At 40.1% G+C, this 27,725-nt stretch overlaps 1 protein-coding gene across 1 annotated transcript in view; it reads left to right on the top strand.

Annotated features, from left to right (window-relative positions):
- The first annotated feature begins 2,684 nt into the window (after positions 1-2,684).
- ogre (optic ganglion reduced) overlaps positions 2,685-27,725 on the top strand; it is a 42,888-nt gene continuing 17,847 nt past the window's right edge. The window contains exon 1 of the mRNA XM_067143340.2: positions 2,685-3,699. Coding sequence (XP_066999441.1) covers positions 3,184-3,699 — 516 coding nt within the window. The 5' untranslated portion in view covers positions 2,685-3,183. The remainder of the gene's footprint in view (positions 3,700-27,725) is intronic.

Below are 27,725 nucleotides of genomic sequence, written 5' to 3'. Positions count from 1 at the left end.
AGATGAGTCGTCATCGCGAGGTGATATAAGGTGATGCTTCGATGGGGAGAGGTATTCTGTTCGTACTCAGTTCATAAGCAGTTCATATCGTGCAGATCATATGTAACAGTCAGATGTATCAAATGGAAGAAGTGGTCTTAGTGTGATGGTCAGAGCTAAGAATTGTGTTTGAAGAGGTAATCATCGAGGAAGTCTACAAGTGGTGCTTGTATCCGAGCAGAGACGGGTACTATGCTGATAAAGAAACATCATCTTCTTGTGAGGATGGACTTCACAAGATGTCTCCATAATATTTTCAAATCTCTTATAATATATTGAGTGGACGTAATTACATTGGAGCTCCCTACACGCGTACATGGTATGTAGGCCAACTCCTTGTGACATAAGAAGATTACAACAGACGGCTCCCGACTTCAGCTCACAGGTTTTCCCAAGAATTTTCAAGTTCAACAGCGGTGTATGCAGACAACAGGTAATTGAAGCATCAGACATGTTATGCATTCATAACATGAAGAAGAGTGTAATCAGCGGCGATATCACATCTCACTTCAAGTTCATGCCAATAGCTTTTTTGTTTAGATTAAATTTTCCTTTTCTTAGTACCGCAAATCTCACAATATATTTCTTTAGTTAAATTAAAAGACGTCAATGATTGTTCATTGTGACGTAAATTATAGTCATAAACTCAGTTTTATTTTAATTATAATAAGTGATTCCAGTTCCATGTACAATCCTCAATTGTGGAAATGCAACAGTAATTTAATATTGTCCTGATCCATATCCCTGTATATTGCCAGATATGTGAGTTTATCACCTCACACCTTGAGATAATTGATATAAGAGGTATGCTCTACCGAATTTTGTTGTTTTTCTTAAAAAAGCAACTGGCGCTCAAACAAATGTTATGTATATTGTGTGAAGGAGATGTAAGTATAAGAGTAGTGGTCAGAGTAGCCACAGTGCGACGTAAAGCAACTAGCAAAAGAAACATGTTTCTGAGGCCTTTTACGTGGAGCGTGCCACTCACTGTATGGGAGTGGTATATGGGCATAATTGGTCAAGAAAGAAATAAAAAAAAGAAAAATGAAATACTATGAAATGTTGAGGGTGAGATGGATCGATGAAAGAATAGTGAATCGAGCTGGAGATAGAAAAAATTTTTGGTGGAATTTGATCAGAAGAAGAACCAGATTAATAATAATAATGTTATTTGTTTTTACGTCCCACTAACTACTTTTACGGTTTACGGAAACGTTGATATGCCGGAATTTAGTCCCACAGGAATTCCTTTACGTGTCAGTAAATCTACCGACACGAGGCTGATGTACTTGAGCGCCTTCAAATACCACCGGACTGAGCCAGGATCGAGCCTGCCGAGTTGGGGTCAGAAAGCCCCGGCATTTGCCTGGTGTGAAAATGGGAAACCACGGAAACCCCCAAATCATGTCTGTATTTTCTGGGCTTGTAGACCGTGGTGCAGGAGCATGTGATGGTCCCCACGTTTCACCGAAGACTGCATTCGGCATTATCAAGGCTTCCGACTGACTTCGATGGATGTTTGTGGACCACGCCCTACAAGCCCGGAAAAAACAGACATGATTTGTAACGCCGGCCGTGAAAGCCTCGACTGCTACACAGAAACCTTCTTCAGGGCTGCCGACGGTGGGATTCGAACCCTCCATCTCCCGAATTACAAGCTCACAACTACGCGATCCTAACCGGACGGCCAACTCGCTTGGATGAATCAATCTAGCTCCAGACTCGACCTGAGAACATTCGCTGCTGTCCTGCATTTTGGATAGAATCTCAAGTTACTTACATGATGATTGCCAGATAACTGTATACGATGGTTTAAAACAAGCACATTTGTCACTGTGATAGAAATTTGGGGAGGGGCTGCGAACCGTCAAATGGAAAGATAATCTACAGTACAGGAAAAGGGAGTTACAGAGACCTCTGTACATTTGGAATGAAACACGCAAACGTACATTTCAGAAATACAAAATGTAAACAGCTTTCAACATGTTCTTCAAAACATCCGTTTAGTAAGAAATAGTGTCTTTAAATTAGCAACAAATAAGTGTTCATGGATATAGAACAAGAAGCTAATAACGAATAAGGTACTCTAAATAATAATAATAATAATAATAATAATAATAATAATAATAATAATAATAATAATAATAATAATAATAATAATAATAATAATAATAATAATAATAATAATCTGCGGAATGTGGTCCTAATGAAAAGGAGCTATGTTTTATAAGCTTCCTATTAATCTGAATTACTAACGGTTAATGTATTTAAATAAAAAGTATGAATAATTAATACATAGGCCTATATGATTTTGATTCGTGAAACAGGTTCGTTGGTCACATAATGCAAAATATATGGTTGTTTTCTTATTCATCTCGATCACTTGTGAATTACATTATACAAACTGCATTATTAAACAAAGCTCTTAGAGAATTTATTAGGTTACGATTGTTCTTTCTCACGAGGCATTTCTAAATGCCCGCGTTCTGCCACGAGGAGAACTTGCGTTTGGGAGAATAAATGGAGACCTGTGTTGGAGAGTAGAGGACGTATGGTGGGGAGTACACTACGAGGAAGGGGGATGTTTGTAGGGGAGGTCGTTTTTGTACGACGGAGCGCGCGCTGTTGCGATTGGCGGTGGGGGCGAGGAAATGAGCTGTTGTATGTTCGCTAGCTGAGTGGAATACCTCCTCCGATTCTACAGGCATCGAGCTGTAGTGTGTGTGCTTACCCGCCTGTCCTGCTGCGGGGCAAAACAGAAAACCTCGCTGGAATACAACGTGCTCCTCGAACACGTCGACTTGGTATATATTTCTCTCTCTTCTCTTCAAGGGAATAGAAGAGAAGGGAATGAGAGAAAGGTGAAAGAGAGAGAAACATTTTTTTTAAACCAGGCAAATAGTGCCGCAGGCAAGGGAACTCTGTAGCGGAGGCAAAGGTAAGGATGTCTACGATACTTCCAGTTACCAACTGAACGTAAGCGGCTGCTGTAAGGAAACGTACTGCGAGTGAGAAATATTTTTAAAGCGGTCAGGGTGGTTTTAAACTTCGCCGCCATATTGGAAACTTAATAATAAGGTGTTATTTGTTCAAGTGCATTAAGTAGTGGCGTTGTGAGCGTGTGTGTTTATATAATAATTCAAAATGTATAAACTATTAGGAGGTTTAAAGGATTATCTCAAGTGGCAAGATATAGTGATAGACAATGCCGTATTTCGGCTCCATAATATGTTCACAACAGTTCTGTTATTGACGTGTTCCATGATAATTACTGCTTCCCAGTTCGTTGGCAATCCCATACAATGTATTGTTGGCAAAGGGCTACCCACTCAACCTATCAACACGTACTGTTGGATCACGTCCACATTTACCATGCCGGACGCATTTCTCAGGCAAGTGGGTCGAGAAGTGGCGCATCCGGGCGTCGCCAATGATTTTGGTGACGAAGATGCAAAGAAATACTACACGTACTATCAGTGGGTGTGTTTCGTGTTGTTCTTCCAAGCAGTGATGTGTTATGTACCGAAATGGCTCTGGGATTGTTGGGAAGGAGGCCTGTTGAGAACGATCATAATGGGGCTCAACATAGGCATGTGTAAAGAAGAGGATAAATGCAAGAAGAAGAAGGCTCTAATCGAATATCTTCTCAAGCATGTTAAGGTAAGAATTGTTTATTACCTGTCAGTAATCATTTTAATTCTGTCATGAGTAGAGTAGAGTAGTAATATTTGATAAAGGATTGCTGTTCATAAACTATCGAAGGTACATTTCGACCTTTCAGTTTGAACTAGTGTCCTATTATTTCGATTGTAAACCTACATGTATGTGCTAAATTTGTTTTGGCAATGTGTCTAGTTTGTAATCTGTGATAATGGGCCATAGAGTATGTAGCTCTCAGTATGGTTAGCTGTGTGCTGTCTAGAATATGAGTAACAGCTAACCACGAATCTGCTTGTTGGTAGTAATATTAATATTATACACTTAAAGGATGTGCACTTAACAGATACTTCTTGTCAGAGGTTACTGCTAACATGAAATCACATTGTTAATTTGTTATTGTTTTATCAAATTCCAATGCAATAATAATAATAATAATAATAATAATACAGGTTGCAGTAGCTCCTTGCATTTTTATAATATTTTAAGATAAGAGAAGGCAAGCAGAATGATTCGTTTTTCAAACTAAAGGGAGATATTTTGCCATTTTACTCTGTGCATGTTTCTACAAGCAGTTTCCTTCTCTATTTTAAGTTGTGGTACTTTATGTTGAAGTTGGATTACCATGTTTCCTCGTCAAACCTTATAATTGTCCAGTACTTTTCAAAGAACCTCGCAATTGTTATTCTTGACAGTATGATTCGAAGTTAGTTGATAGGACTATTGAGCGATTCAATTCGATTATGAGTATAGTTTTATTAATTGTATGGGCAAGTACTTGAATCACTGTCCCAAATTAATTTTCGATTACATTGTTTTCAAGCCCACTTCCACTGTATTTAAAAAGCGATGTTGACCTTGTATATTAATTTCCTTGTCATAATAATCCTTGCAATTATTGTCATAATAAAATTTAAATGTCATGAAATTCTTTTGATGAAATTCATTAGGCTTACTTTTCTTTAAATTCTTTATACTACTGCGGTGTTATTTTGGGATCTTACCCATGCATAGCATGTGTTCTATCCATGTAGCGTTTTTACAGAGAACTGTCTCTGCGGCAGAAGGTGACGCAATCACTCGACATGACATAATCATCCTAAACCATGTGGTACGTACTTCCAATGTCATCCCAGCGGAAGTATATTCACCCTGGTACTTCCGGAATTTAAACTGATCACCGAAAATGTTAAAGTTCATTATGTATCTGACTCGTTAACTGTTACACAAACAGGTTTCGTTAAGTTTTATTGATATTGAATTCTGTTATTCGGTTGACTCGTTGCAGATCGGTGCTTGTCGAAGCGCCGTTTGCTTAGAAAGCTTTCCCGGGAGGGGTAAAATGGAGGAAGTTATATTTGTCATCGTAAAGACAAAGATTTATTTTGTTCCTCTAACTTGCTCGTTTTTATGATTATTGCTGAAACAAGGTGTCAAGGTATTTAAATTGCAATTTTGTGAGTCGAAAGTTCTTTGCCATATACTGAGTAATGAAATACTCTTAACATGTTACATATCCTGTCACGTCGAGTAACTTCACCCCAGGTCGTAGGTCTACATTGAATAGCGCTGTGTTCCAACAGGAGGTCGATAACACAAGAGGACGAGTTTGGACCAGTCGCTCCATTACAAACCCTGAATAAAGGCTGTCACTTCTGCCAATTTCTCACGCTTGTAAAAGACTACCCGGCGTGGGGGAAATGTCCATGCATTATCGAACAGTTATTCTTTCATGTTGAGTTTTCTCGCTTGGAACTGTAGGAGTGCATGTGCACTCACATTTACGTCTGTTAGTTGTTGCCGCGATACCTTCTCGTGTCAGGTATTAATAAAACGGGGCTAGTTTATGAGGTGTTAATCAGCATCTTGAACGGGTCGTAAAGCCTAACCAGCTCTCTTGACCTCTCATAGCAGCTGGGTGGCTCATGCTATGCGGTTTGCCTCATTTGCAAGAAAATAAGAATGCCGGAAAAAATAAAGGGATACGCTAGTTTTGTATTTAATCATGGTAGTAATTCAGTGTATTTTCTATGTCTGTAAAACAAGTGTGAATCTGAATTGTTTAAAATTATGTATAGGTAACCTATGTGTGATTTCGGATGGCTCTCAGGTGAAAGTCGAACCTGGGCCCTGTTTCGTAAAACATCTTTTACTAATATTATTATTAAGAAATCAATATTATTAACTAATAACATTAGTGTTATGTTTCATTTATTAGGTAATAATATTAGCAATTAGTACTAGTCAAAATTTTAGTACATATTCCTAATGTTAGTAGATTGTTTCATAGACAACATGACTATATAATAAAGGTTACGCAACCGGGCGAGTTGGCCGTGCGGTTAGGAGCGCGCAGCTGTGAGTTCGTATCCGGGAGATAGTGGGGTTCGAATCCCACTGTTGGCAGCCCTGAAGATGGTTTTCCATGGTTTCCCATTTTCACACCAGGCAAATGCTGTGGCTGTACCTTAAGGCCACGGCCGCTTCCTTCTCATTCCTAGACCCTTCCCGTCCCATCGTCTCCATAAGACCTATCTGTGTCGGTGCGACGTAAAGCATGAGTGTATTTTACTCCTAATCCATACTTTGGCATAAAATTGTGAAGATCAGTGAAATGGTCGATTCTGATTCAAATAGTGTAGGTATTCACCGTTCAATAAATGTTGGGTTAAAAACAACCTGTACTAGTATGTATGTAACAAACATATGAATACAGTGAAAGATTTAGATTAGATTACAGAACTTTTGAGTATTTGCTTGATAGGATTGGTAATATAACGTTCCGTTGCAAAGAATGAAGCGTAACCTCAAAACAGCAGCTTCACAGTGCACTCTACGGGTTGTTAGTGATACACATTATCATTGAGTTTCCCTAGTGCAGTTCTGCTCGGAGACTCCAGCTATCATTTAAAATATTGGTTTATACCACCAGTAAATCAAGATGGTAGTGATGATTATTTTAAGAGGAAGTACCGTACAACTAGGCAACCAACACTAATCATATAGAAAAATGGAAGGGAACCGACACTTCGAAATATGAAGGAAATCGGCCAAAGGAAGAGAAGGACCACGAAGAGCCTTTAAAATGAAAGTCTCTAGGCCTCGCAACCTAATACCGTCGGGGTCGGAAAAGAACATGAGTTGAACAAGGAAGGTCGGATAGGATAGATGAAAGTGAGGAGCCTGGCACAAGTAACAGCAATGCCAACCCACGCTGCCACGTTGAGAGCCCCTGGGGTCCCCTTTAGTTGCCTCGTACGACAGGCAGGGGATACCGTGGATGGTGCAGAGTTACCTCTTCAGACTCTTAATGGCAGGGTGAAACCAGTAGCATAGCCAGGATCGACCAACTGGGGGGGGGGGGGGGGTTATAGTGGTTTATAGTTACAAAATGATAAAAGTGATGGTAGAACATAATGAGGGTGCTTGTGCGTGAGTAGGCCTAATGCATGCCTGCACAAGTGTCATAAGGACATTGATACAAGTAAATTATGTTCATACTGCAGTACCGGTTCATTACAAAATCGTACATTATAACACAGAACAAGAACAATATGATAAAAACGAATAGTTTTACGGCGAATGATTTGTTCAGATTACAATCTAAAATCCAACTTTTGAGGCTTCTTAGAAAATATTCAAGAAATCTGTTGGGTTTGCAGTTTTGTCACTGAATATTCATATGAACCAGCCATGTTTGAGTCTACTTTCACTTGTTTATTATCAGTATCTGTTTATTTTATTTTATAAAAATTTCATTGGGGGAAGGAGTTCTAACCCCCAGTACCCCCCTCCCCTGACTACCCCCCTGTGTGAAACTTAATTGTCGGTATCCGTATTTAGTGAGGTGCAGACTTTACAGTGAATCCTATCTTCTGGTAGGGGTAGAACAAGATTGTTGCCTTCATAGATCTGTTTTGGTCTCTGGCTTTGACAATAAGAACATGATTGGGGTGGAAGTATATTATAGTAATGCCATTCCTTGTACAGTTGGTGCATAGTATGAATATTTCACTAATAATCAGTTGGTGTATACATTTCACTGAGCTTGGTAGCTTAATATGTAATAATATCACGTTCTGGCTCGATGCGGAAAATAACTGGAAATTACATCATTCCTATTTCCCTAATACACCTTTTCAGTAATGCTTAGGCCATCTGTGATAGCTGTAGTGGAGCTATTGGGGATCCGACCAGCCTTCGAGCTGAGGAGTTGGTATATTTACATATCTTAATAATAATAACACCAATAATAACAAATATGGCGTGGTCGGTTCACCCTGAAGGATTTGCTTTAGATTCGACGTCAGAAAACTGAAAACTTCAAAAATGAATATCAGGTTAATTCCTAAGAGGAAGGGGGTGAGGGGGTGGGGGCAGTTGTGGCGGGTATAGGGCTAACCACTCCATGCAACATAGTATCGAGGTTACAGATGGTGGATAAAGTAACAATAATATATTTTTGAAAGATGGAAGGAAATCCATGTACGATTTCGGTACGGCAAAATATAGCTAAATCGTTGTACCTGGATGGTCGAAGGTGGGGTTTAGTATTCACTTCCTTCTCACTTGTATTTCATCCTTCTGTTCCCCAGGCTGCAGGATCAAATCCCGACGCAGATGGTAGGCATATATTCAGCATATATATGTTAAATAAGTCACTTTAGTGAACGTTCCAGAGAAGACGCGAAGGTGGCCAATTTTTCTCCTGAAAGTTTTTAACGTCCCGGAAGACAATGACAAGAAGATGTGGTTTTTAAAAACCTCGGACGGAATGGAACCCATCATCTTGAGAATAGCAGTAAAACGACTGAATCTCCCCGTTGGCTTGCTGAAGTTGTGTTTTTGACTGGACGTTGATAGAAATTTCACTGTTTGTTGAATGTTCATTTTTGGACCAGCTGTTGTACCCATCTTTGACTCTTTTTGCGGTGGGATCGTGTTTGTTGCTTTCATCTTTCTGCGATGCTAGTAATAACCATTCCTTGTGCAGCCAGTCCCTGTTATGCATTGTTCATAGGGTTGGTTAGTGTATGCATTTCAGTGGGCTTGGTAAACTGATATATAACAGCATCTTCTGGCTAGAAGAGGAAAGCAGTGGGAAACTACCTCACTCGCTTATTTTCCTAGTATGCCTCTTAAGCGACTTCAAGGCTACCTATCACAGCTGGCGAATATGTTTAGGATCCAGCCAGCCTTCGGGCTGTGTAACTTACTAACGAACGTGCATAATATACAATAGCTTAGATGACTTGTAGGAAAGACAGAGCACACGTAAAGTTAACTATAGTTACTCTATGCCGTATTATCGTTCGTTGTTAAGAAGCTTAAGATGTAGCAGACTTTCACCTCCCCCCCTCCCCCCCATGTACTTCAGTGTATCTTAAGGTTTCTGATGGGGGGGCGGGAGCGAGTGAGTGAGTAGGTAACTTAGAACTTGATCCCAGCAATTCCGTGGCAAGTATGGAATACCCCAGAAGAAAAAAAAAACTCATTATAATCATATCCTTCAAGATTATTATTTCAAGTTTTCAGTGTGGAAAAATAACATTTTTTCCGCAAATAGGCTACAGTATATTGGAAATGGCTCTAGGTACCAGAAAATGAAATCTATAAAATATTCAAAATGTTTTCCTACTTTTATTATATTCACTTTTTCAAAATATTAACCAGTATGGAAATATATTCAAAATACATTTAGGACCTCCCTCCCTCATCCCTCGCCCATCACAGCCTGATCACTTTACTTTGAAGTGAAGGCCTCTTCTGTTTCTTCAAAGTTCATATAAATAACATGTATGTCCTCTATAAGGGTAAAACATATGCTGATTTTGTGGATGGCAGGTAATCTGAGATGTAACAATCTTGAAGATCTCGACGTACAGTACAGCAAAATCGCGCACTTTTCATGAGTATCCCCCCCCCCCCTAACATCTATATTTGTTTTGGTTGTTCTCGCCGCACAGCAAAGTAAATCATATCAAACACTGTGCAGTTTTACTTTTCAACAAACTGCTATTTCATGAGTATTTTCCTCCTGCCCTCTACGTTTGTTTTGGTTAGAGGATAGGCTATTTGTTATTTATAATCGAAGAACTATTCACAGTGTTCATACGGCTTTTATTGACTTGGTTTCATGTTGGAGGCTGCGAGTGGTAGGACCATCAGCCATAGTATGTACTGTTTGTTGTAATATTATTTAAGTTTTCTGCTGTTAATGTACTAGTGCATGACTAGCCCGTAGTGTAGTGGCAGATAGCGTACATGCCTCTTGCCTGTACGCCCTGGATTCTTTTCTCGGTTCACTCAGCATCTTGAGAACGCCCTAAGAGCTGTTGATAGGGGTGTCCGGACATTCCGTACTACTTTATTTTTGAGGACATTTCGTACCACCTAGGTCGTTATCTACCTGCGAACGGTTTTCCCGTAATCCCCAAATATTTACGCCAGGACAAGCCGTACCACTTGCCCGATGTCAAATAGGAATTCAATTTCCACCCCAGCGGGTGTCGAGCCTAACAGGTACACTTTAGAAATCAGAAACAAACATAATTTACAACATTTGCTGAAGACAACTTCTATATTATTTTAATAATTACAGTTTAAACTATACTTATGTTTGCGTAGATATCACAAGAAAGTCTATTTTTTGAGGTATAAAGCTTGAAACAAAACATTACAATAGAAATATACATTGTGTTCGGACGCAATGTGCCTGACGGGCACAAGGATGGATAATATTACTATTACTATGAATATGTATAAACTACTGCATTATTTCATTGTCAAGTAAAATAAAGGATTCTGATGAACTGGCAGATATGGGCTTTGAAGGTAACGCGGAAACAAACTGCTGAAGGATGGAAGTAGCTAGGTCCCCGCGAATGGTGAATACGAGATAAAAATTAACACGTACACCAATCAGGTCAGTTGTCCCCGACGGAAAGTTAACATCAGCAGTGGTCACACCGTGCGAAGGCTTCTGCGCCAGTAGTGGACAATGGATATACAAATGAATACATTCATTAGGAGATCGTTTTTACTTCGCAATAGTCCATTCTCTTTCAAGTGGTTCGGAATGTCCTCTCCTAAATATTTTAATAGGAAAGGTAGCGGACCCAGCAACGAAAGCTGAGCATTACGACTGAGAATGTCGCCATGCTTACCAGCTTCTATCCAATACAAACTGGCCGCCTGACTGGCTGTGTGCGCCATGAGTTGTTTGTACTAATGTGTATAACTGTAATTAATGGGAGTGATGATTAGGAAAGATTCACTATTCAACTTTTCTATCAAAGCTGTTGGATCACTAGGTCTCCATTTAGTGTATGCCCTTCCTGATGCTTTCCGAAAATCCTGTCAGAAGTCGAAATTTGAACCCCTGATTGTAGAATTGATGCTGTTTTCGGAGGAAGTACGACTGGGCAACCGTCCTTTATTACCACTAATCACAAGGAAAGATGGAATTGATCCGAAACTAAGAAAAATGAAGGTATCGGCCATTTAAGGAAAAGTCCTGCGAAGGGCATGAAAAATGAGATTCCCTACGCCTCAAAAACGCAATACCGTCGGGGGTCGGAAAAGAACGAGTTGACCGGGGGAGGTCGGATGGGAGGGAGCAGCCTGGCATAGCTGGAAGCAATGCCAGATTTTGCTGGGTGATCCGTGATCGCTAATCCACGCTCCCCTTTATTTCCATTTTTCGTCAGGATGCCGTGGATGTATTCTACCACCCCCACCCGCAGGGAGGTTCCAGAATTGGGGCGCCAGAAACTAGAACTCCATAGGGTATAATATAGTTGACAAAATTCATAGTGGCATCGTGTCGTTCATGTCTGCATGTTAGTCCTAATGAACACATGTGCTCGTTGTGCTGAATTCTCTGGCTGCACAGTTTCCGTTCCTGTCAGTGTAACGTTGACGGTACCTAACCACTGTGTCGCGAACTATTACTGAGAATGCGTCGTTGTCGTTGCCTAGATGCGTTAAGCCAGAAAGTTGCATTTCGGCAGCTGTTGCGTCATGGACCCGGAGGTAGGTTCATATAGTACCATCCAAGATACGTGGAATGCACTCTTTAACTACCTTGGTACCACCGAGGGTTATGCGAAATCCATGGGAACCGATGGCGGCGCTGTAGTGTGGTGTGATAGGCAAGATGAAGAGTGGGGTAGTTTACCAATACTTTCCTCGCTAGACCAGAAAGTGCTATTGTAGCACGAATGAACCTATCAGTATAACTCCTTGCATAACATCCAGAAGCACTAGTCGTGATTTGAATGTCATTACTCAGCAGCTTCCATACTGTCATAGCCAGTGATGGGAAAAGTGCTAAATAAAAGTAAATGGGCTGAATTACGGCCTTTCTTTCTTAATACATTTACCGTTCAGGGTTGGTTTTTCCCTTGGATTCGGCGAGGTATTAATTCCACCTCTACCGCTTCAAAGACAGTGTCCTGGAGCGAGAGACATGCTGGGGATACAACTAGGTGGAGAACCAGTACCTCGTCCAGGTGGTCTCGCCTCTGTGCTGGAAGAGGCGTTGTGTGGGGAGGGGTGGGTGGGAAGATGGAAGGGATAGACAAGGAAGAGGGAAGGAAGCGGCCATGGCCTTAAGTTAGGTACCATCCCGGCATATGCCTGAAGAACAAGTAGGAAGCGACGGAAAACCACTTCGAGGATGGCTGAGGTGGGAATCAAATCCCCCCTCTACTCAGTTGACCTCCCGAGGCTGAGTGCTTGTACCACTTTTCAAATTTCATGGCAAAGCCGGGCCTCCAGGGGGTGACAACTAATCACATCAACCACTACACCACGGAGGTGGACTGCATTGCAGTTACCTGAAGAAAAATATTTCTCAATTATGTTATTTGCTTTACGTCCCACTAACTACTTTTTAAGGTCTTCGGAGACGCCGAGGTGCCGGAATTTAGTCCCGCAGGAGTTCTTTAACGTGCCAGTAAATCTACCGACACGGGGCTGTCGTATTTGAGCACCTTCAAATACCACCGGACTGAGCCAGGATCGAACCTGCCAAGTTGGGGTTAGAAGGCCAGCGCCTTAACCGTCTGAGCCACTCAGCCCGGCATATTTCTCAATTACAAATACTAATTACTTTTTCAACAAGTAATCGGTAAAATTGCAGTTACAATTACTTCACTGAACACGAGTCGTTGGGAAATCACGGATTCTTTTTACATGGAGCTAGAATGATACTAAAGTTTGCAAGTAAACAGATACTACTAAATGTTTTAAACATAAACATAGTGTCTATCATCGCCGAATGAAACTAAAGACTTTCAAAATGATTAGGCCCTACTCCCAAGCAAAGTTTACATGTCACATTCTTGTTTTAATTAATTTTCAGGTCCAACTAATTCTAAATATTTATTCAAATATGTGGATGGAAATTCCGTAACCCCTTCGCCATCACATGTTTATTCTGGTTCTGTTCTTGACCACGTAGGACTATTATCTACATATCATAAAGTCTTTGATCTCAACCCGTGATAACAAGAAGCTGCGAGTAGCTCGTTGTATCCTTGGAGCAACACCTTGCGAGTGCCGGGGCAGCAAAATTGCCACATTCTTGATGCGATTTAAATAGATTACTACCGGATACAGAATGTTAACGATTACAATTGTATTTCAAGGGGTAAATTACGAGCAAAAATTACATTCTATGAACTAACGATAGTCCGCCTCTGTGGTGTAGTGGTTAGTGTGATTAGCAGCCACCCCCCGGAGGCCAGGGTTCGATTCCCGCATCTGCCACGAAATTTGAAAAGTGATAAGGCTGGCTGGAACGGAGTCCAATCATTCACTGAGTGGAGGCGGGTTAGATTCCCACTTCGGTCATCCTCGAAATGGTTTCCCTCTTCTCCAGGCAAAATGTCGGGTTGGTACCTAACTTGAGGCCACAGCCGCTGCCTTGTCTATCCCTTCCAAACTTCCCATCCCCAGACAAGGCCCCTGTTCAGCATGGTACGTGACGCCGCCTGGGCGAGGTACTGCTCCTCTGACCCCAAGTTTCACACTCCAGGATTCTGCCCTTGAGGCGGTAAAGGTGGAATCCCTCGCTGAGTCCTGAGGGAAATGCCAACTCTGGATAGTAAACAGGGTAAGAAAGAAAAGTAAGGATTAAGTAAAAATTACTGAAAAAGTGATTACTTCCCAACTCTGGTCACAGCCATAAATGAGACTGACGAGGGGAAGCCACAACTTGAGGGTTACAGTACTGATTTCGTTTTAACTTTGAGAGGTTGAGTTTCTACATAAAAAAATAAACCCCCACTGCCGGCAGCCCTGAAGATGGTTTTCCGTGGTTTCCCATTTTCACACCAGGCAAATGCTGGGGCTGTACCTTAAGGCCACGGCCGCTTCCTTCCCAGTCCTAGCCCTTCCCTGTCCCATCGTCGCCATAAGACCTATCTGTGTCGGTGCGACGTAAAGCAACTAGCAAAAATAAAAAATAAACCGATGAATATCAGAGGGCTTGTCCCAGTGGCCCTTAAGCAGCCTGCTTACGTGTTGCTCAGCGTCCCTGACTTTTACTTCTCTCTGCGTCTCTTTAAATCGATCGGAAACGGAGATACTAGCATTCGTTGATACTATTTTTTTAAATACAAAATATGCCGAATCTCTTCCAGCTACTGTAGTTACCCTCATAGCTGAGTAATTGTGATACCACGACCTGACTATTGCCTCTGCATTTCAGCCGATCTGAGGTGTTGGTGGTTTTAAGAGGAAGTACAGCGTGGTTTTAAGAGGAAGTACAGCTGATCTGACAGAAATCCGTAAATGTTTTCTCCTGAAGCATTTAATCTCGTCAGGTGCGACGAGTTAACTGCTGTTCAACTTTTGTTCCGCTTTCCATCTACCTTTCCTTGGACTACTAGTTTCTCAAAACTAGTTCCATCACGGCGAATCACATGCCCAAAGTGCACTGATGAGCAATTGAATGAGAGATGGTTGCCGTTTTCGCGAAATGGCTCTCTAGACGGCCCGGCGGTTGTATTAATCAGGCATGACTTTTTCGTAATCGGTAATATAGGCTTATCGAAACGGAACAAAAATCGTTCTATTTACCGAAATAGATCTTGGTCCATCGCTAAATTTAAATATTTCGTAAAATCATTCATAAAATGTCTTGTTCGTGATATTTGTGAATTACTTTGGTGAAAGGTAGATCTATAAATATATCGATAATCATTCATTATTCCTTTATTACAGTCCTAATTAAGATTACTGATGAAAACGATTGTACCATCGTATTTATTCTTTACTTTGTGAAAGATAACATAGCACCGTTAAGTGTCGTCGTTCACCCAATCTACATATGGCCACTTTATTTTACTTGAACTAGAATTTTGTTATAAATCCACCGAAATTTCGTATACACAGGCAATGGAACAAAATCAAAAGCCGAGGGTACATCTGGTAATATGTCATTAAGAATATGCGAGAATTTTAGTTTTAGTGACACGTGACAGCTATGAAAAAGAAGAATAGAACTGTACAACTAGTCACTGATAAGAATTAACTCACAACGAAAATAATATTCAGAAAACGAACACGTAAATACATAAAGCAGGAACAGCTGACACAGTACTACTCCGAATAATATCACATAAGCGACTGAGAGCCAAGGTTGCCACTGGGCAAAACGGTTTCGTACTAAATTTCCCTCTAAAAAGGTACTAGATTATGGGGAAAGAGTACTATTTTTTTTTTTTTTTGCAGTGGAGTACGATTATTCATAAAGACAGTATAGAAAACAAAGTATACTTATTAAAAATACATATTTAACTGAGCAATTTGTATTGATATCTATTATGGGAAGCAGCAGTGTTGCAGTTTCAATCACCACCGTAGTAACACTTCCAGTTCCAAGCTGAGTTCGAGTTTATAGTCATTTATTTGTGTTTAAATTATGAACACCATGAATATTCTCGCGTATTTCAGTTCAACACACACACACACACACACACACACACACACACACACACACACACACACACACACACAGAGTGCATTTTGTCTTCATACATACCCAAAAGTTGGCTGTCTTTTAGAATATATTCACATGCATTTCACATTTTGCTCTTCTCTTAAACCTTGAAAAACATTGCCAAAGCAATAAACTGTTTTGAAATGTGAACATTTTGGGCAGATGAATGTTTTAGTTTATCCTATGTTAAAAGGTGCCCAGTTAACATACAGGATACGAGTTTTGTTTCTAAATTTGGTCTTATTTAGGCTATAGTAACAGAAATTTTGTTGCAGCAGAAAAATGTGGTAAACACAGCACTGCCTTCAAAAAATTCGTCAAATTTGGAAAGATGTAGTCGCCTACGGGATTTTACATTTTAAAAGCAAAGTTCCAAAATTTCATAAATTCTTAGTTTTCTTTCAGGGATTCTGTGGACTTGTTTGTTAAGAAGGAACTTTCCACTGTCGTCTCAGTTAAATGTAACTTTAAAACTCTTCAGTCTGTCGAACACAGAAGTTCACTATAAATATTGTGTAATAGTGTGTTTTCTTACAGGTATGTTAAAGTGTAATATTTATACTGAGCTTGTGTGTTCGACAGACTGAAAAGCTTTTATATTTCTGTGGATTTGGCTAATCACCATTTTGTATCTAACTTCATAAACACTTCCTTAAATACATTAGAGAAATAATATAGCTAATGGGATTGTAATACCATCTCCTTTCGAACTTTCTGGGTTCAACATGGACAGATTTTTCAAGTAGGATCACAAAATTAATCCTCTTAAAAATCTGTTCGCAGAATTCAACATGAAAAGATAGGTACTTGGCTTTGAAACTTCTTATCACTTTCTTTCTTGTTCTTCAGCTGCAGTAGAAGAGCTTCTACTCTACCTCCATAAAGGGTACTAGATTTCCATAAAAAGAACTAACGTACCAAAAATGTCCATGAAGTACTAGATGTAGTACGAAAGTACTAAAGGTGGCAACCCTGCAAGCCAACCCACGTGGCGATAGCTTCCTGAGATGTGGCATCGCTGTTATCGTTGCCACAGCAACAGTCTATTTTCGAGCAGCATTAGTCAACTTTTTATCGCCGGTGGCGCTAAACGTCAGACTCCCAACTCCAGTGGGCCTTATAGCTCGTTATTTTCTATGATTATCGCTACAATTTCGCACGTTTCGCAAGATAAGTACATTTCGCTTTATACTGACCTTACCCCTGTGGGTGGGGGACGCAGACGAAGAGTACACCCACGGTATCCCCTGCCTGTCGTAAGAGGCGACTGGAAGGGGCGACAAAGGGATGATCGAATTAGAACCATGAGACTACTTGTAATTAGTACCATCACGCAGGGACCACCATGGGTCGCTTTTACGTGCGCGTAGTACCATTATGATAGGTTTGTGATTGGTAGCGACAGGGTGTGAATCCGGGTGGGTTTTACAGTACCTTTGGTTAGAACCACTATGAGCGACACCATGGGTCTGTCCTGCCTATAATTAGTACCCACTATGTGAGGAACACAACGGGATAGTAAGAGTCCCTGTGATTAGTAATATACACCTATGTGAGGAGCACCATAGGTTTGCGTTGCCTGTAAATGGCGCCGCAATGAGAGAAACGCCATAGGTCTGTGTTACATGTGCGCATTACATTACGTGCGAGTAGGTACCATAATGTGCGGAATACCGCGAGTCTACACTACTTTTGATTAGTAGCGCAAGTACCATTATGAGGGGCCGATGACCTGGATTTTGGACCCCTTTAGACTAAAAGTATCATCGATTCAGTATTGTGCTTTAGAAGCAGTGCCTTGGTCAGTAATACTATCGTTGAACGCTAGTTTCTGGTAATGTGGGGCATTGCGGGTCGGATCCACAGATTAAAAAAAAAAAAAAAAAAAAAAAAAAATCATATCCATCCATTCATTCTTCGTCATCGCGTTTCGAATTCTGGTCAGTGGATGATTTTGAACTTTTAAATTGGCATTACATTTCGTTTCATGTCGTACCATTACGGGTTGAATGACATAGATGTTAGGCCCCTTTAAACAAGCATCATCGTATACTGACCTTATCCCTTTAATTCGCTAATTCTCAAAAGTAAAATCTCTTTTCTTACCCTATGGCTGTTAGTGCTGGGAGTGTCCGAGGACATGTTCGCCTCGATTGGTGCAGGTCTTTCTGTCTGACGCCCATGTGTTACCTGACGGGTCTGGATGTGGGAGGATGATTATAATGAGGGAGGTAGAGGTTGAAACCCGATGCCGGCATGTAGCCTATTCCTGTCGAATAACATCAACAGCTCAAAGCTTTACGTCCCCATCCGACGGATGAATTACAATGAACAGCATCACAGCCCTCAGTCCATATGCGAAGAGGTTTGGATTTTAATCCAGGCTTTTGGCACGCAATCTAGTGATTATAAATTGTATACCACTACCTACTCCTACCCTGCCGGTCGACATTTTAATGGTGAAATTTTTCCACCAAGGGGACTCGAACCGCCTAACGACGGCGTCAGACCATGTTGATTTGACGCCTTAACGATCATGTCCACCAGGCGGGCTCGTTATTTTCTTAACCAGAATCACGTGATTCGTTAAGATATCCCAAAATTGCTTCAAAATATTGTTTGTCAAATGTATCGATAATGTGAAAAGTCTCATATAACATGACTCACCCTGAAGATTGTTTCGATAAATCTTAGTGCGTTATGGGAGGCTGCGCAGCGGTCGTAAATCAGGATGGCTCCTCTGTGCTTCCTGTGTGTTACCGGACCCATGCCACACCATATCGCTGCAGTCATCAGGGTAAAAGATGTTCCTACATGCTACCAGCAAAGTATCGCTGATTCCATTGCTCATCAGTATACGTATTGTAAAATGCAGCGTCGGTAAATTGTGCATAGCCTGTGCTGAATATCTAGTTCATTTAAAATGGAAATGTTAGTTCTTCCGACTGTCCAAGGAATGCGTATCATTCGCCGCTGGCACCACATTTCAAAAGCGTCTATTCGATTTATATCTGATACCTTCAACGTCCATTCAGCACGGAACAGAAAAATATTCACTGTCAACGTTTTCCATTAGTTGATTGTGTGTTCTGTAATTTTCTCAAGGCTGAGCTGAGCTTCGGACATTTGCTGCATGCTGTTAATATTCCACTAATTACATAACAAAATTGTCTGCCCTCTTATAAATGTCTTCAAATCCTAGTGTCTTTCATTTTCGCGCCCTTCGTGGCCCTTACCTTTCTTTGGCCGATACCTTGATTTTTTGAAGCGTTGGATTCCTTCCATTGTTTTCTGATTAGTGTTACTTCCTCTTAAAACAATAATCACCATCACCATCTTATAAATGTCTAATTAAAATGTATTTATTTGCAGTTCATACACAGGTATGCTATACCTTATGATGTTAATTCGTACTGATTTTTTTCTAAGACAAATGAAAGTCGTGAAATTACCAAGAAAATATGTGGGAGATTTGTACAATTAACATTGTAAAACAATTCATAGCAAGTCTTATGCTAAATTGTTGTAAGACCGAAACAATTTCGCTCTCTACCTCTTACAACTGCGACAGTAGAAAAGCCATGAGTAGAAGGACGAGATTATTGTAAAAGTGTTTATGATTAGGCCTAAGCCACAGTTGGGAAGTATTTTAGTTAAAGTAATCTAATTACTTGGAACGAATACTCTTAGTAATCTTTGCCTTGGGAGCTCAACTGAGCTAGAGAGGAATTCGATTTCCACCTCGTCCATCCTCGAAGTAGTTTTCCGTGGCTTGCCAGTTCTTCAGGCTTCCTTGCCTGTCTCTTTCAATCTTCTATTCTCCACAAGGCCCCTGTTCAGCATAGCAGGTGAGGCCGCCTAGGCGTGGTATTGGTTCTCTTGCTGAGTCCGAGGGAAAAACCAACCCTGGAAGGTAAAGTGATTAAATAATAATAATAATAATAATAATAATAATTGTACTTATGTTCAGTCTTCAGCCCTCAGTCTGGTTGGATCCTCGACAGCTCCGCCTTCAGCTGTCGTAGATGGCATAGGCATTATTGAAAAGGCGTACTAAGGAAATTAGGAGCTATGTAGTTTCCCGTTGCTTTCTTCACTAAACCAGAAGTTGCAGTTACATATCAGTCTACCAAACCTACTGAAATGTATGCACCAACCGACCGTGTGAGAAACATTTTCACACCATTGGTAGCAGGGACTGGCTGCAGAAAGAATGGCATTACTAGCACTGCTCATATGTCACTTTCATATTGTCAAAGCTAAGGATAAGAGAGACAGATCAATGAAAGTAACAAAATTTTTGCTAGTGGCTTTACGCCGCACCGACACAGATAGGTCTTATGGCGACGATGGGATAGGAAAGGCCTAGGAGTTGAAGGAAGCGGCCGTGACCTTAATTGAGGTACAGCCTTACGTGGTATGAAATAGGGAAACCACGGAAAACAATCTTCAGGACTGCCGACAGTAGGATTCGAACAGACTATCTCCCGGATGCAAGCTCACAGCCGCGTGCCCCCACGGCCAACTCGCCCGGTAGTAACAAAATTGCTCTAGCCCATACCAGAAGACATAGTGCACTGTAAACACTAGGTCCTGCCAGCTTACTTCTTGAAATAAAGTTGTAATTGTTACATTCTAGTAATAGAGAAACATAGCATACAAGCAGGGACGGGGAAAAATAAATGTGATCAAAATGAAGAAAACTTTCATTTCTACTACAGCAGAACCAGTAGTTTCGCCATTGTTGGATGAGGCACTTCCTTACCTCTCCATTATTTCCAGACACATCATAGGCATACTTATCGTACAATATCCATCGATGCTGGGAATATTCTTAAAATTAAACAGATATTCCTTAAAGTGCCTCTAGCGCGTCTTTTCTATTATTATTATTATTATTATTATTATTATTATTATTATTATTATCATTTGATGTATCATTGTAGTATTTTCGCGAAGCACGTGGGGATAAAGGGAAAGGTAGGGTGGTGGTGGTGGTGGTGGTGGTGGTGATTATTGTTTTAAGGAAATACAACTAGGCAACCATGAAATGTGGAAAAAGTTGCCGTAAGTCGCCTTGGTATGAGATTGAACTTCTAATACTTGGGTTAGCACGGCCGGCTGTGAACATACTACCTCTGTTTTTTTCGTCCAGAAGGTTTAAGATTAAGGATTGTTTTTAAAGTGGTGTTAACTGTGCTAATGATTTCAGTTTTTTCCTTCTTTCTATAACTCTTGGCAAGGAATTTTCAGCTCTGTGAAATTCTGTATCTCACAGAAGGTGCTCTGGTCAAAGGTTCGTCTGTTACGAATGTAGTTGGGATGCCATGTGCTTAGGAAGGTTCCTCTGGACTTGTGACAATCATGTCATAGGTCTACTGTGTTATAAATTAAATTATCAGTAAGCTGACCTTGAGGACTTGTAGGATAATAGACTGACTGATATCGGTGCCCTCCAAGGATGTCTTTAAACTAGGGGCAAGGTCAGAATTGGTAGTAAGCAATTACTAAAAGTAACTTGCTTGCTCACTCTTGGTCGAATAATTTAAAGGCATCTCGTTGTTTGGGATATATATAATCCATTCGTTTCGCTGGCATTCGATTCTCATGAAGAATTCATATCCTGATATGAAGATGGAACGGACAGAACAAGAAAATGGTTTCTAATTCTCACGATCGTCTTAGAAAAGACTTACCCTCTATAAAAAATTACTCTTGGCGAATGCTACAGAGTAACGTCTAATGTCAAGTCTATATAGAATGTCACCCGACTGCAATTTCTCGCGCAGATTTTTGACCTCTGTCTTGGAGCCTAAAAGACAATCTGAAGTAGGATGGACCATTGGTTATATTATGACAATGAATGCTGGCAAATACTGTAATACGGTAAATCAGGTGTTATTAATAGAAGTACATATGAATTCTGTAAAGTGCTATTCAGTAACAAACACATGCCGGAAATAACAAAATATTCAACAAACTTTGTGATGGTAGGAAAATCCTAAGATTGTGGCAAGAAGAAATCTCCTATATACAAATGAAAGGGAGATGGATTGAATACAAATGATTACAGGGGTTTGTTGGTTTATACTTGGTAACATATATGCCGGGATATTAGCGAAAGGAATTATAAAATGGGCAGAGGATTACTCTATACTCTCCGTATACACCTGCCGGGAATTGGGAAAGGAATGAGAAACACAGATAATATATTTATAATTAAAACACTCATTTTGATAAATACATAAAAACAGTGGTGGATTATATGTTACAGCTCTAGACCTACAAAAAACTTTCGATTCGGTCAGCAGACGGGCTGTCGCTGCGAGGCTGGCTTGAACAGAGCTGTCAAATAAAATGATTAGGGCTATAGAAAATCTGTGCGTGGAAATGATATGCACGATTAAAGTAAAGGAAGACATGGCGGTAGGAGAGAGATACATTCAAATACTGGACTTAAGCAGGGACGTAAATCATCACCAATATTGTTCATACTTTTTTAACGATATTTTGGATAGGGAAGGGAAGGAGGATAGGACAAGCCCATGTCTTAGTAATAGAGGCGTTCCTGGCCGGGTTTTCGCAGACATCCTTCTGCTGTCTTTGACATCAATTGATATGCAAAATAGTATCAAGAAAGCTGCTGAATATTGCAGGGAATGGAATTTGAAAATTAACATTAAAAAAGAAATGTAGTGGTTTGTAAACAGGTGGTGGTTAGAAGGTGTAGAACTTGGAAGTGGTCAGTAAAATAGAATGCTTAAGGTATTATAATATCAAATGGGATGAGCAGCTGACAAATAAGACTAGCTAAAATGTCTTTTCCAGATGAATATACTGAATATAAGCTACATAAAAATATTTTGTGGTAACAGAGCTTTGTATGGGGTTGAAATATGGAGTATTGAGGTTGATAGAAAAGAACTAGATGTAATTAGTAATACATTCTGCAAAATAATAGTTCTGTTAGAATGTACAGCTAATAGCAGAATCAGAATACTATGTGAAGATGTAAGTATACAGTCACATATAGCTTAAAAAGTAATAAAATACTAATTGAGATTTAGAAGGGAAAATGGGAGGGAAATATTGAAGTTAGCATACCAACACCAGATGAAACATTTAACTGATTACTAGCTAACTAATGTTAAAAGGATGCTTGATAGAATAGGAATGAGAATACTGGGATGAAGAGATTCAGAACAAAGATAATAAGTGGTGATAAAAGTATGGTAATGATTAGAGTGAAATGGATTGAGAAGCAAATGCTTATGGCATAATATAAGAATTAAAGGACCTTATCTGAATTGTGATATTATCCAAAAAATGTCAGTTAAGAAAGGCTTCCAACAGAGAAGCAAGAGATGTGGTATGGTGGTTAATGGGGCTATATATGAATATGTCACAGGGAGAAAAATGACAAGAACCATTGTTACTTTGTGGGGAAATAATGGAAGAGGTGCAGCTACTGAGAGTTTACAGTCAGAGTAAAATAACTAGGTAGGGAATATAAAGCAAAAATATAAATAATTCTACACAATTGTTAAATAATTTAATAAAGAATGGATTGCATCAGGAAGAACTACAAAATTCTTCTTATTAAAAAAGTATGTGATGAAAGGAAATAAGAAAAAAACATTAATGAAAGCAATGAAGGATAAGACATGTTTGTCCTAGAGTATGTAACACTATTACATCTAGGACAAAAATAAAGTGAGGGCGGGGTGACAACATGGGGAATGGATATTAACTACTAGTAGGTTTAAATATTATATTAAATGTAGTAGTACATAAATTGTTGTATTCTTATCTTTCTTTCTTTCTTCCTTCATTTAATTATTGAATTACATCTGAATTTAAATGAAAACATACATTCATTCAAAACGTTTGAATACCACTGGTCTAGGACAACCTGTATCATACAAATGCTTTATTCATTTTATCCCAGTCATTTCAGGGGTCGCCGTAGCCACTGTATTAACAATAAATAACAGTTACAAATAATAAAAAAGTTTCGTAAAATTTGAACTCTTCTTGGTGTGCCTTGTTTTGGCCACTTAATGTCACTGAATTATTGTTTCATTTTAGAGGCGTACTTTCCTGTAGGCCTACTTCTGTATCTGTACCTAACGGGGGCAAGGAATAATAATAATAATAATAATAATAATAATATTGGTTTTATGTCCCACTAACTACCTACTTTTACGGTTTTCGGAGACGCCGAGGTGCCGGAATGTAGTCCCGCATGAGTTATTTTACTTGCGGTAAGCATTGAGGACGATGCCGTGATGTGGGTGACCAGAAGTTACAGTAAGTACATTGTAAACACTCCCATCTCGCCACAGATTTGATTTGGGCTCGTGAAGGTAGACAAATGTCAAAGAAATGTATTGTAAAGCAGTAAATTGATAACGTTTTTACGTTATTATTATTATTATTATTATTATTATTATTATTATTATTATTATTATTATTATTATTATTATTTTTCTAGAATCATCCTATGGGTTATACATAACTAAAGCCTCATAACCCAGTGGTCTTAAGCAGCTCACTAGGGTGTTGAGGCTAAGGAACACCAGACTTAATAATCAAATTTCTTGATCACTAGAGGGAGCAAGTTAATAAATGCATAGGCTATATGGTTGGATCCTAATATAGCACCACCAAAGTTTATGGGGTTATTAGGAAATGGAAAAAACTGATCGCGGTGCTGTAATGAGGCATGTCAGGCATTATGATGGGAGTGGTAGTTTACCATTGCTTTCCTCACTGGACCGGAAAGTGTTGTAGCACGACCCGGCCTATGAGTTGAATCTTTTGTAAACACTCTGAATGGCATTACTCAGCACCACTCGTACCTCTGCATCTACCATAAATGAGACTTGAGACCTCGATGGAAGCTATGTTTTGTTCTGGCCTGTGCCGACAGAGACGATGCCAAAAATAGCAACTGCATACATCGAGAGACATAAACAGGCTGATATCTCACTAGGAGACGTTTAAGAAAAATACACTATTAATTTTTGACACTCCATTTTAAAGTACATGTGTCATTTCATGTATTAAGTTTCTTCCAAAAGTATTCTTCCGGATGGTATAACGAGAGAGACCGAGCAAGTAGCTGTGTGGTTTGTCACTTAGCTATCATCTTGCATTCGGGAGATAGTGAGTTCGAACCCCACTGTCGGCAACCCTGAAGACGGCTTTCCGTAGTTTCCCACACGGTCACTTCCTCCCCACTCCTAGCTCTTTCTTACCTCATCGTCGCCATAAGACTTATCTATATCGGTGCAACGTGAAACAAATGACCTCAAAAACGCGGGGGAGAACTAATATCTGTTGATATCTGCTGTATTTTTCAAAGTGAAACTGTTACCAATTATTCATTTCTATGCCATTCTGTATTTACTCAAATTCTAATATATGGAAGCACAATTGGAGATAGTCAGGACGCATTATGCTCAAGCTGGAAATCATTCATATAAAAGGAACTACTTTAACATGAACGCTCATTGGTAGGAACAACGATAGGATGGTATCTGTAACGAAGTGGGGAAGGTAAAGTTATGTATGATTACTGAACACTGTACACATAGGCCTATAGCGATTTGAGTGACAGTCACGGATACACAGGAGGAACCCCCCCCCCCCCCCCCCGCTACTGCCCAAATACATCTTGCAAGAAAGATGTAGGCCTACCACCTTGTCTGCAGTTGCACTTTGAACATTTCAATTTTCTAAAATATTTAATGTCTGTTGGAGTTACAACTCAATTTTCGGAATATAATTACTATTTTAAAATTATTTAACAATCTTAATTTAAATATGTTTACAAAAATACCGTATTTTACGCTTTGACAGTTATGTAGATGAACATCAGTAAATAATAGGCTAATATTCTTCTGTAGTTCACAAATGGTCCGCCCCTGTGGTGTATTGGTTAATGTGATTAGCTTCCACCCCCGGAGGTCCGGGTTCGATTCCAGACTGCAACGAAGTTTGGAAAGTGATACGAGGGCTGGGACGGGGTCCACTCAGCCTCGGGAGGTCAACTGAGTAGAAAGGTTTCGATTCCCTTCTCGGCAATCCTCGGAGTGGTTTTCCGTGGTTTCGGATTTCTTCTCCAGGCAAATGGTGTCTAACTTAAGGCCACTGGCGTTTCCTTCCCTCTTCCTTGCCTATCTCTTCCTATCTCCCTCTCCCCCACAAGGCCCCTGTTCAGCATAGCAGGTGATACAGCCTGGGCGAGGTACTGGTCCTCCTTCCCAGTTGTATATCCCCGACCCAAAGTCTCACGCTTCAGGACACTGCCCCTGAGGCGGTAGAGGTGGGATCCCTCCCGGAGTCCAAGGGAAAAACTAACCCTGTATGGTAAACGGATTAAGAAAGATAGAAAGTTTACAAAATGCATTACTATATTTGCTGAAAAAGTTCTCTATTAGGCTGCCATGTAGTAAATAGTATAAGTAAAACTAGAGAATACCTTTTCCTTTTTCGAAACAAACCAGTTTTTTTTTTTTTTAATGACGTACGCACATGTGTTCGCCAGCATCCAGTGTTGTTGGCTATTGCCAGTCCTTGTATTAGGAGCGAGAATCTGTACACAACCATTTCTGACGTCTTTAAAATAATTAAACAACTTTCTCGAAGTCGAAACTGTAATCAGAAGACTGTCTTGACTGTTACTCTTGGTTTTTCCTGTGGGATTAAATCTTGCTTATATACCGGAGAATTATTGTGCTTCAGTATAACGCGCCCTCTATTAATTAAAGGTGAGATTGTCGCAAACCTTAATAAACCCGTTCTAGTTGCTCTTAACAGAACTGTTAAGTCATCAAACTGGCCATTTGGGACCAGTTCGATGAGAACATCACTTTCATAGTTTTGCCGAAGGCGGAGTATTATTACCTTTGCCCAAAGCGATTTTGACGAACTACAGATCGGGCAATTGTAGAATGGAATCTTAAGATTCCATAACGTGGAAGCTGAAAGCAAGACGGAGACTTGAACGTTTCTTTCTGAATCCTGTGTACTCGTTCGTAAGTTTGTGAGAATTATTACTTACGCACTTCTCTATTTATGCCGTTGTTCCAAAAGTTCATTAAATACAGTTTCTTTTGAGCCTGTGTTTTTTCATATATCTCTCATTCCCATTTCATGACGATTTAAATATCCGTATGAGAGAATGTGTTCATTGGCTCTTCGGCTGCCTAGAGATGGTAGCTTCGGTGACCCACTAATATTTTGTCCCTTGACGTAGAGTTTCGTGCGTCCCATGACGTGAAGAGATAGTTTCGTGTTATCAGTGTGAACTGTATGTTAAACAGTGACTGGTAGAATCATAATTCGTACGTTTAGAAGAGTCATGATAAGTTAATTTTTGGGTAGGATTTTTTACAGTAGACGTAGGGCCAAAATGTACCTCTTCTGGATTACTTTAATTCTGGTAGGGCACCTTTCTTTAAAATCTGTGTAGTTACTAATGCAGACTCCTGAAATTACCAGGCGTAATTTCCACTCTCGTTTCATCACATGAGGATGATGACCATGACATCCCTAGATCTTAAATGAAACAAGTTGGAAAATTTGAGATAATATATTCTCATAGCTACTTGTCGTAGACTCGCAAACCACTGACTTGGAAGCCCAAGGGCGTTCCCGTCTCCTTAATAGCATTTAAGTGTTAAATATGGTGATATAAAACTGGTGGGGTCGCGGATGCGAACTGTGTAGTGTATTTGGATCTGTCCGTGTTTTACTGCCGAATGCCCTTTCTGACGCCAACCCTATGTGGCGGGTTGTATTTACTGTTACGTGTTTCTGTAGTGATTAGTGTGGTGTGTTGTGTGGATCTGAAGAGGAATGTGTTGAGATAAACACAAACACCCAGTCAGAATAGTAGGAATTAACTTTACACAGTTAAAATCCCCGGCCCTGTCGGGAATCGAACCTGGGGCCCCCAGAACCGAAGGCCAATAGGCTGACCATTCAGTCAAGGAGCCGGATATATAGATAC

The sequence above is a fragment of the Anabrus simplex genome, chromosome 3, assembly GCF_040414725.1.
Source record: "Anabrus simplex isolate iqAnaSimp1 chromosome 3, ASM4041472v1, whole genome shotgun sequence".
Taxonomy (NCBI): Eukaryota; Metazoa; Arthropoda; class Insecta; order Orthoptera; family Tettigoniidae; genus Anabrus; species Anabrus simplex.
Note: the sequence above shows the minus strand (reverse complement) of the source record. Positions and strands in the feature narration are given on the sequence as shown.